The sequence below is a fragment of the Pyxicephalus adspersus genome, chromosome 9, assembly GCF_032062135.1.
Source record: "Pyxicephalus adspersus chromosome 9, UCB_Pads_2.0, whole genome shotgun sequence".
Classification (NCBI taxonomy): Eukaryota; Metazoa; Chordata; class Amphibia; order Anura; family Pyxicephalidae; genus Pyxicephalus; species Pyxicephalus adspersus.
In genome coordinates this window covers 2,611,334-2,623,047 of record NC_092866.1, presented here as the reverse complement: position 1 = coordinate 2,623,047, position 11,714 = coordinate 2,611,334, and the positions used below count along the sequence as shown (strand labels likewise).

Below are 11,714 nucleotides of genomic sequence, written 5' to 3'. Positions count from 1 at the left end.
GGGCAGCAGGGTGCACTATGGGTAGTAGGCAGGTTGGTAGGGGCAGCAGGGTGCACTATGGGTAGTAAGCAGGTTGGTGGGGGCAGCAGGGTGCATTATGGGTAGAAGGCAGGTTGGTAGGGGCAGCAGGGTGCACTATGGGTAGAAGGCAGGTCAGTGGGGGCAGCAGGGTGCACTATGGGTAGTAGGCAGTTTGGTAGGGGCAGCAGGGTGCATAATAGGAAGAGGGCCAGCTGGTGGAGGCAGTGAGACTTAAAGGATTTGCCATCTTGGAGGACATCTTCAGAAGTCTTGTCCATGCCTTGATGGGTCACAGGGGAACCGACACAATATTAGACTGGGGGGTCTCTTCCAGCATGAACCTCATACACATAAGATCTTTATCGGTCACAGATCAGAGCAGAACCATGCACATAATTCCTTTATGTTGGCAACTAATTGACTTCCCAGCTTGCACTCCCGCGTGCGCTCTCCCCTCTCCGTGGCCCTTAATATGTTTCCAATGAACGTGCGAGAAGACTTGTAAATTGGTCCCACATCTCAATTAAGAGCAGAGACCACCCACCAGAGGACAAACATCATTACTGCCGCTGTTTATTTACTTGTCAATTAAGAGCGAGGCCACTGACGCATACAGAGAGCTCCAGCCGCTGCAGGAATGCATTGATCAAGCACTTTTTGCCTGAATAATGCATGTGAAGAGGACCTGCCCCCAACCGCGCTCCATTTATTAGCTTAGTACCAAACTCTGGGGGGACCGCAGAAAGCGCCGAACACACGATTTTGTAGCAGCGCAGCCTTATGGCGTTTGACCTTTACACCTAAAGAAGTCTAAAGGTTCCTCCAGCACTGAGATTTCCCCGGGATCGCCTTGCTTCAGGGTCCTGGCATGCTGGAAGTGGACAGGCTTTTCTACTCAAGCTGAGGCTGCTTTAGGAAGAAACCTTCGCTCAGCCTTCAGTTTGATGCATTTGGAAAGTTTTAGCTGGCTTGTTTTTAAACATTTTGTTCAGAGCGCCCCTTAAAGATGAAGCACGTGCTTCGCCCATATTTACCCGTTTGACCTCTAATTTGGAGAAATCCGACCCGTCTGTATCGGGGGCTCCAGAGCGCGACGGTGATAGACAGCACCTTCACACGCTCAATACCTTTTAATTGAGCAGAGCGCTCGTCAAATTACACACTCAGCGAGCGAGCTTAAACTGCGCAGATGTTATCACACAAAGAGCCCCTTTCAGCCCGCCGAGTTTTTACACCAAAAAATGCCTGTAAGTTCTAACCCACGGGGGCACGATGGCTTGGAGGGAATTCATACGACCCCGGCCCAACGCAGGAATATGTCTTTATGTTTTACTGTCGCCAATAATCCGGGAGCTCCAGGGAAGAATGAGGGGCTGTGTTTAAAAAAAGTTCAGGTCCAAAACAAAAAAATTGTAAAAAGTCTACGGGGGTTTTCTCATCTCCATCAATTCAGTGTCTGAAATATGGATTCCTCCTCGGTCCGTGGGCCCACAGCGGGTTGCGTCTTTCTATCTGCCTCGTCACGGTGGTCTTGTTCTTGGCGGTGATTTATGATAAAGGTCGCTCTTCATCTCAGCATGGGCCAAGCACTGTATAGGTGGGCCACCGCATTGCTGAATATTAGCAGAAAGTTCACATATTGCTACATTTTTCTCTCTGCCGACGCCACACACCAACCTCGCCGGGAATACGTAACTTTTATGAGCGACGGCGTCCACTGTTCTCAGTCGGAGGGGCTTAAATTGTTTTTTTAATGTTTTCACATCTGTAAAAATTGGGCAGAACAAAGCGAAGCCGAGCGAAGTCTCACCAAAATCTTTATGACTTATTACACTTTTTTTGGGCTTTTCACTACCTGGGGCTCGATAACAACGTAACAAATTCAGTAGATCTGCAAGGGTTGGAGGTCAGGGGGGCTAAAAATGACAAATTATTTCTTTAAAGTTTTATGGAATAAATAGAGTGGTGGGTGTCGGGAGGGAGGGGCGAAGTCAAGGTGTTTTTGATGGTTTTAAGGGTGCAATGGGCTTCAAATGGCTCCAGAGGTCTCCTTTTTTCCTATCCAGGAGCCTTTCATGTGCCAACAAATCGGCATTTATTGGAGTCATTATTTTATGTTTGTATATTTAAAAAAAAGAAAAGAAAAATGTAAACAAGAAAATGACAGTACATAAACGCAAATCAAATAGAAATTTATTGAAATAAATTAAACTCCTAATAAAAAAAAACTGCCTCCTATTTTGTGTTATTTCACCCACCTTCTAGATTGTAAGCTCTTCGGGGCAGGGTCCTCTCCTACTTCTGTGTCACTGTCTGTATCTGTCTGTCATTTACAACCCCTAATTACTGTACAGCGCTGCGTAGTATGTTAGCGCTATATAAATCCTGATTATTACTATTAATAACACTAATATTAATAATAATAAACCAGCAGAACAACACCCAAAATATATAGTAATACAATTTATTTTATTTTATTATTTTTTTTATTATTTAAGAACTTAATGGGCAAAATTCAAAGATAGCTTAGACAAAGTTGAGCAAAATATGAAATTTAAGGTTCCAGTGCCCTTCCTGTCCCCTTACCATTCAATCACTTAGGGCCAACTGGGCCATCATGTTGGGAGGCAAGGGGCACTTCACCATGCCCCTAATGAAAAAGCTTGACTTTGGCAATGCTGGAACTTTTAGATATGAAGGAGGGAACCCAGGAAGTGTAACTAATATGGGGCTCAGAAGTTTTTGGTGGTATCCTTGCTTGGGACAAAAAGAGCCCTGGGCAATTACCCAGCTTGGCCCACCCCAAGATAAAAAATTTCCCTGGCAAAACTAAATATGAGATCAGGCAAACTTTTAGGACACTGATAAAAATTTTCTAAAAATCACTAATTTCTAGTGGCCATGGGTACTCTGGTAACACCCAGCCGGTTCCACCACCCCCTTTAAGGGTCTCCCCAACAGACCCAACTGCTTGTAGAAGAGGCAGCAAGTGCTGCAAGAAGACCAAACAGCCAAACACAACAATTCTTTCCCGTCCTTCCAAGAAATGCACACATCAACTAATTTTCCCCACCTCCTGGATTGTAAGCTCTTCGGGTCAGGGTCCTCTCCTGCTCCTGTGTCACTGTCTGTATCTTTCTGTTATTTGCAACCCCTATTTAATGTACATCGCTGCATAATATGTTGGTGCTATATAAATACTGTATTAATAATAATGTGAGTTTTAGTATATTTGCAGATTGTGTGCGCTATGGAATAGGATGGCGATATAGAAATAAAGGAATATACTTTTCTTCTTTTTTTCCATACAGAAGTTCTGTTTTTGGTTTTCTGGATCCTCTCTGCTGGATGTGAATTGGCAGCGATCGCTGTGTTATTTTTGAATTTTTATTCCGCATTAAGATAAAATCCCGCCGTCTCCTCTCGGCAGAGTTGGAACGTTGGCGTTCCGGTCTCTGGACAGAAGACAGTCCGCTGTCCGGGGCAATTCCTAATACCGAATCTAATTTGATTCATTCCTTCAAATTGATTCCCGTCAGGAAATAACTCCAAGGTTCTACTTGGTTAGAAAAAATCTTGGACGGGATTTTTATTTTTTATTTTCATTCCGTTACGTGCAACTAAATCTGCTGAGCCGGCTCGGCTATATTTAGAGTGGGGGAAAGACCAGCTTTGGGCTTGTTCAACATTCTTACACCCGGAATGGGCAGCAGGGAGGCCTTCTTCTGGATCAACATCGGGGGATGGGGTCGTTAGTATTAGTCGCACTCACTGTATAATTATAAAGTCGATTAGTGGACAGCTTTTGCTCCCAGGTTATGCTGCAGCTGTTATAAGAAAACGAATGCACTGTGTTATATGCCTGTTCACCCAACGGCCATTTTTATATTGGAAGGCTGGGGAATGACGCAGCGTCCTTCCCACCCTTTGTGCAAATGGCCTGCTGGTGCCCCGGGCCCCTGAGCCTCTCTCTGAGCCTTGCTGATTGGTTCCCTGAGATGCCCAGGTCCAACACACTGACTGGGTGGCTGATTTAAGTCAATAGACCTGGCCGGAGCACCGCCCTAGAGCAGCAACAAAGCCAACAGCCAATGGGAATACAGGAAGAAAGTCTAAAGTGAAGGTTATTAGGAAAGTTTTGGAAGTCCTGGCTAAAGCAAGATCTATTAAGGAAGACTATTTGGGGCTCTTTTTAAGCTGGGGGTATGGGACAGTTGCCCTTTTCACTCTATGGGGGGGGTGGCAATTTAAACAGGTATAAAGTGCTTTTAATTTCATTTTCAGCCTCCTCTAAAAGTCTGGGGAGAGCTCCCATTACTTCCTGTCTTGGAGGCACAACAGGAAGTAAAGGGGATGTCTCCAATGGCAGGGAAATTCTGAATCAAGGCAGGCAGTCCCCTCATTTCCTGTCCTGGTGACAACTGAAAAAACACCCCAAAAAGGTAAATTTGTAATTGGAGCAAAATGTAAAAAACTACACAGACCCAGAGAGGAAGATATTTCCCTGTCCACGGCTCACTTTCTGCCCCTCCGCTCACAGTGTCACTCCAGGTGTCTATATCAAAGCCATATTTATAAGAAATAAAGTTCGAGCACCGGTAACACCGAATACACCGGCTCCATTAAGACGATCCAAAGATCTCTCCAACAGACTGAGCAAAATATTGGACACAAATAGAAATAAAAAAGAGTTTGCATTTATTAATAATAACCTTCCATGAACCTCGGGGGAGGGTCTCCAGATACCACACCCCAACAGAACGCTACTATCAACATATTATTATTATATTATGATGTATAAATGACACACAGATACAGACACAGGAAGAGGAGAGGACCCTCCCCCGAAGAGCTTACAATCTAGGAGGTGGGGGAAGAATTACACTGATATTGATCAGATATGGCACAAAAGTGTAAATCCTGGTGACTCCTCACTGAAACAGAAAATGATGGGAATTCTACAAAGCTATTGTTGTCACCAGAATTAAAATAGAGGTGAGCTCCAACCTTGAGGATTCCCTCTCACTTCCTGTTTTGTATTTGAGAAACTCTATAAAGGGAAACTTATCTAACATTCTGCTGATTTCCTGCTTAAAAAGTTTATGGAGTAAAACTATCAGTTCCATATTTTCCCCTCTGTCATCCTTGTTCAAATGCAAACAGACTAGTTCAATGTTCTTTGTACAGCACTGCGGTATATGTCAGAGCTATATACATGTATAATAATAGTGTGTGTCTGTGGGAGGACATTAGAGTGTCAGCTGAGCTATATAAATGTATACTAATAGTGTGTGACTGTCGGGAGACATTAGAGTGTCAGCTCCTCTGTATAGAGACTGATGGGACTGGCTCAGTGTTCTCTGTACAGCACTGCGGTATATGTCAGTGCTATATAAAAGTATAATAATAGTGTGTGACTGACGGGAAACATTAGAGTGTCAGCTCTTCTGGCACTAGGACTGATGGGACTGTTGAAGGTCATTCAATGAATTTATTATACTTATGGATATATTTCACTGTCTCAGCATACAATGCCGATTGGAGGACTCTGCAGACATGATGCGTCTGACTCCCAGCTGTGTTTTGGTCACAAATGGAAAAAATGGGCAGTTATATAAACTGACCTTTAGGTTTTTTTTATATATTTTAAACATAAGATTCACAAATACAATTTCAGCCGCTCTCATCTTCTCCATCTCATTCATCTCACATATCTCCATTTCTAATCACATTTATGTATAATAAATATAATTATCAGGTTGATATTTCAGTGGAAGAAATGTTCTCGCACTGATCTGCTTTTACAGTCTTACCAATGAAAACCATCTGGAGCAGAGAAATACAAATGATTTATATTGTAATATATTTGTAGGATTCTTTGCGTATTTTCTGCTCGCTCTGTATAATAAGGATTTCAACAAAATGTGAAGAAAGCTGAAGATTAATAGATGGAAATATGCGCTGTGGTGAATGCTGAAATGTTTGATTTCTATTTTATTGTTTAACACAAGGATACCATAAATATATTTCTTTGTGTAAATGTAACCGAATTGTCAGCATTTAGACAATCATACAATCAGAAATAGATCAAATTTTCTGCATCATAACAGAACACAGATATTTATATTACAAGAGAAATTATTTATTCTGCAGAATGACAACATAAACATTTTATTTGGCTATAGAAAATGTAAAACAAGGGATACAAAATAATAAACGTTTTACCTAATGTATTGTGAACATAATTTCTACATTTCATATCACCTGTACATCTCTGTGTAATATGTTGGTGCTATATAAATACTGCTTGTTAATAATAATCATCTGCACCTAAAGGAAAAATGTGTGAAAATCGTTTTTATTGATGCAGGACAGCTACCGGTAACTAGCTTAGTACATCGGATCTTAATCAGCAATGTCAGCAAAATAGTATGTTTTACTCAGTCACACGCTATTATTTTACATTTATATAACTCTGACATATACTGCAGTGCAGTACAGAGAACACTGAGCCAGTCCCATCAGTCTCTGTACAGAGGAGCTGACACTCTAATGTCCTCCCAACAGTCACACACTAATATTATACATTTATATAGCTCTGACATATACCGCAGTGCTGTACAGAGAACACTGAGCCAGTCCCATCAGTCTCTGTACAGAGGATAAATCTGAGTAGAAACCAATTAATAGGGGGAAAAACTTAAATATTAATTAATAAGCAAATTTCAAAAATGTTTTACCCCATTGTGGAGCGCACACTATATCCCCATAGACAGATACACTTTATTAGTATTATCCTGTAAAAATATTGATTTATATCAGATACAAATATCATGATATGTTCTGGATTCATATTTTGTAAATCTATCATAACCCAAAAGACCCGTTTAATAATAAATTATGATAAATCTGATACAAGTAACAACATTGAACAGTACATTTTTATTAGGATTCTTTTTTTTTTTTTTATCTCATGAAAGCAAAGGCGGAATATACTAGAAATTCACAGCCCCCATTCAGAGCTCCCAGGGGACTTTGCATCCTTCTCCCTCCAACCTGGATGAGTCCAGACTGTGAGAAACAGACAGAGACATCAAAGTCCAGACATTGCATTGGTCCAGATGGCTATTTATGGCTTTCTGCTGTCCAGAGCAGCAGGGGTTAATACACATACCCCCCAACATCAATATATCCCCCACACACACTTGTCCTTCCTAAATCTTCACAGATACAAAATAAAGTTTGCAGCAATAAAACTTGCACAGGCTTTGGGGTACAAAATCCACAATTTTATTCCACATAACAAATGCATAAAAACTTCCAAATCTGTATTTATAAATCCTAAAACAAAATATTCACAAAACTTCCTCTGCAGATGTTAAATTATATCCTTCCCCCCTTATACCCCCCACCCCCATAAACTGCAGAAGCCATACAGACTGTGACACATACATAGGATTTGGTTAGATTTTGTGTGGCTGATATTATTTTGCTATAAAGCTAATGTGAGGTTATTGATGGTGAAATAAGAGCTGCAGCTATAAATCTGAATATTTCAATGCGATGCGGAGCAGAAAAAAAAATAATATTGTATATTGGTGTTTATGGCATTTATTACATGTTATCACATAGTACAATGAGGCTTTAGTTTCCCCTGGACTGCAACTTCCATAGTGCAATGCATATTCTAGCAATTTGGGTGTACCAATCAGACATCAGGGAGTGGAACTACAAATCTCAGCCAGTGAGGACTAATACTTGTTTAGCAGATATGTGTGATTTTTAGTATTGCATTCTCTAGTTGATGGACTACAAGTCCCAGCCTGTGTTGAATTGTGAAGCGACCACTGGCCATTGCAATTTTAGCTTTGCAGAGCTGGTAGTAAATAATTTGGCTGCAAATCAGCAGCTAATACATTTCAGGCTTCCTAGCCCGCCCTGAACCCCAAAACTTACAAAATGTGCCCCTTTTGAATTAATTGTGCCATTGCCGAGTAATCAGCAGTGCAATAACGAGTGCTGCTCGTTATTTAAACCTCCCTCACTTTTGCAGGATGAATCCTGTGCACATCTGCCTGCTACTGGACCATTTGACACCAATGTGTGCCTGAACGGTGCACAGAACAAATCAACATGGCCGCGCCCAGGGTAAATTTATTAGGCTGACGTAATGCCAATCTAAACGCTGAGAGACTTGGCAAGGAGCGTTACTTTGTCTAATTAGTGACCGGCTCTGTTTCTTGCAAGCGCAGAGCCTGCCGGGGTGCAGTAACAGAAAAGGCAAAACCTGATTTACTATGCTGGAAAAAAATATCAAGTGTGGAGTGATGTGAATCTGCTGGGACTTGTAGTTCCACAGAAGTCTAGTGAAGCTTTTGAGGCACCTGTTAGCTTTAAATGAACCCAAAAGTGCCAAAGAGTCAAAATTGTACTTCGCTGTTGGTTCTCGGCAAGACGAGCTGGAATTTGTAGTTTCCCAACAGTTGGAAAGCCAAAATAAAGGTTTTCCTGCTCTGAAACGTGCTGACAATAAATACATCTGCTGGACTACTTGGGCAACGCCGACTCGGAGAGAGCCAGAGGGAGATAGGAAAGGATTGGGAGTCCTATCTGATAGAACCTCCCCTGGATCTGGGAGTCAATCATGACAGAGGTATTAAACAGAGGGCAAATACCGGGGCTCTGAAATACGGGGTGGTATCTGTAGGTACCTGGAAGACACTCCATTGCCACCTTGGACACCCCTGGCAGCCCTGAAGCCCCTCCGTCTCCTTTTGCTGTTTGAGAACTTAGAATGCTGTCTATGGTAAAGTTTTTGGGGTATTTTGGGGTGACCCTCGCTTCTTCACTGATGGCTCCTTCTGGTCCTTTGCTGATGGAATCTCCATCCAGATGTCTGCCATAGCCCTGGTCTTGCATGGGATCCTTCTCCTCAGCAGGAGGGCTATCTTGGAAGGTCCTGCAGCTTCTGCTGTCATCCTGAGCTGTAGATAAAGCCCCCTTGTCAGATAAGAAAGAGGAAACTGGACATCCGGATGTCTGTGGACTGTTCATTAGAGTGACAGAGGTCATATCTGGGGAGCTGCAAACTTTTATCAGCTCCACAAAGCCTCCATCCTCTTCAGAAGAGGAGAGGACCTCTGTGGCCGAGATGGGGTCACTGTCGTCCACCGGATCTCCCCCCCTGACAACTGACCTCTTGTAGGTAGATTGCCCATCGCCAGATCTCTCCAAACACTCTACCTTATATCTCTTGCTGTCCTGGCACGGCAAAGATTTGGCTTTCCTTTTTCTTCGTCTAAAGTTGCCATTCTCGAACATGTCCAGGCATTTGGGGTCCAAGGTCCAGTAGCTGCCCTTTCCAGGTCTGCCCTTCTCCCTGGGCACTTTGATGAAGCAGTCATTTAGGGACAAGTTGTGCCTGATTGAGTTCTGCCAACCTTGTTTGTTGTCATGGTAGAAGGGAAAGCGATCCATGATGAACTGATAGATGCCATTCAGGGTGACCTTGTGGTCTGGAGATTCCTTGATAGCCATGGCAATCAGAGCAATGTAGCTATAGGGTGGCTTTTGGGGTGGCTCCTGTCTGCTAATGATGCTGGAAGTAGCAAACCCCAAAGTGGGCATCAAAGTCCTCTCCGCCCCATACAGGTAGACCAAAGGTGGCCTCGTTGGCACCTCGCTCCCCAGTGGAGGAAGGTGGCCGTTGTACAGACGACTCATGCTCAGGAACTCTCCGGGAAAAAGCTTCACCGTCCCCAAAAAGTAGAGCAGAAGTTTCTGTCTTGAGCAGAGCCTGGTCCCAGCCTGAATCCCGCCAGTGAATTCCACACAGCTTGTGTCCCTTCCTCATAGCTTCGAAATGTTAAATAATTGTTGTAAGTTTGCTATTTTATGTTGACTTAGCGCTGGAAAATAAATTGTCTATGATAAACAGTCGTCCAATTCTCAGCCCACCCACATTAATTAAAATTTCATTGCAAAAAGGAGAAGGGGGAAAAAAGAGAGAGAGAGAGGGGGAGAGAAGAGTTTGCAAGCCCGTCCACGTGTCTCCCCTCTACCAGCCAATGGCTTTCTGGGTGCTCGCTCCATTTGTTTATGAAATTAGTCTGTTGATAAGCTTGCCCACCCAAGTTGAATCAAGCTGTGTTTATTTGGAAAATTTTCTGGGCACCAAATACGTAAACTAAGTGATCTGCTGTTTGAAATCTCACGTCCACCGTTCACACAGATCCGGCAGTGTGCAATAACCCAAATCAGCAGCTTCCCCGCACTGAAGGAGGGCTAAAAATACTCAAAAATGTTCCTTTTATTACTCTGCGCTTTTCACCCTCTTCAGCTGCTGGAAAACAAAAATGGCTGCACATTCTGCATGTTACAATAAAAGATTCACCCAACTTTGGGATCATCTGGGACCAGACAAAAGGCTGTTGTAGTGGTGAACGGAGGGCAGATGAGTTGCAGACTCTGTAATGAGCCTGGGTCATAGATTGGGCCCTTGGGGTAAAGTATTCAAATTACAAGGGCCACAGGGATTAAATAGCAAATGATTTTTTAAATGCAAATGGATCCGACACGTTTCAAGGGACACAACTGCTCCTTCATCAGGGCCTAAAGTATAGCTAAACCCAAGTGCAACCATTGTGCATTCTATATATTGGGAAAGAATGTGTCTTGGAAATACAGACATAATCATGCTGCAGAAGCAAAGATCCTCCAGTAACGTCCTGTGCTCCAAACTAAACTCCTAAACAATGTTATCTGCCTTAAGTATGAGAAGCACAGCCCCCCTCCCCCAAATGTAATGGAGATGAGGAGTTAGGTCAAACAGCCCAGGGTGACAACATTGCTCCTCCATAGATATAGCACAGTGAGTGTTGTCACCCTAAGACAGGAAGTGTTTTTTCACAATCACTGGGTAAAATAAAACTAAAACAAATATGGAAAAATGAAGCAGCCACCAAGCTGTAATATTTGGTGTTTGAGTTTTAGGGTTTGGATCCAGTTTAACATTCATGCTGTAGGGTATCAGGACTCAGGAACAGAACCTTTGGGATAACAAATAAGTAAGTAGCTCCAGCCCCTGGCCGAGTGGGCCCTTACCCAAATGGATCGTCTCTAGAATCCAGCATGAAAATTTAGCCCTGACGAAGAGATTGTTGTATACCCGAAACCTGTTGGCATCTCCTGCTTCCAAATGGTTACAGTCGTCCACCAGAATAGAATAGGAGGGAGAAATCTTCCACTACCCAAACCAGGGGCAGAGGAGATTTCCACTCCAAGGAGAGATTTATTTCCCGTTCTGTCTTTCCAACTGGAATGGAAGGAAAATGTTTGCAATAATGATTCAATAAGAAGCAACTTCATAGATGATGATGGGAATCAGTTTTTATGCTCAGATTCTACATTTCAGGGTGTGAAAGGGCCCCAAATCTCTCCGCAGGACCCCAACATGGCAGCAGAAAGATTATATTCTACTTCCTCTTCGCACATAACAGGAAGTGTAGAGGAAATTTCCTTGAGGGGGGAGGGGAATCCCTTCTTAGCTGTCACCAGGTTAGTTGACCCCAGTGGAGGATTTCCTCTGTTCTTGTTCTGGTTACAATTGTGATATTTTGAATTTCTCTGAACAACGGCCACCAGGACAAATGTTGAAAACTTCCTAAATGGGGACACAGACACCAATAAAACAT

The 11,714-nt window shown here is 42.9% G+C and overlaps 1 protein-coding gene across 1 annotated transcript; it reads right to left on the bottom strand.

The window, feature by feature from the left end:
• Positions 1-6,934: 6,934 nt before the first annotated feature.
• Positions 6,935-10,070, bottom strand: FOXL1 (forkhead box L1). Its single transcript, XM_072421899.1, has one exon. It carries the CDS (start codon positions 9,742-9,744, stop codon positions 8,569-8,571), a length of 1,176 nt encoding a protein of 391 aa, XP_072278000.1. The 5' UTR covers positions 9,745-10,070; the 3' UTR covers positions 6,935-8,568.
• Between the last annotated feature and the right edge of the window lie 1,644 nt (positions 10,071-11,714).

What these genes read in the sequence shown, in the direction of transcription:
- FOXL1 (XM_072421899.1), bottom strand. Translation starts at nt 9,744, where the DNA reads ATGAGTCGTCTGTACAACGGCCACCTTCCTCCACTGGGGAGCGAGGTG.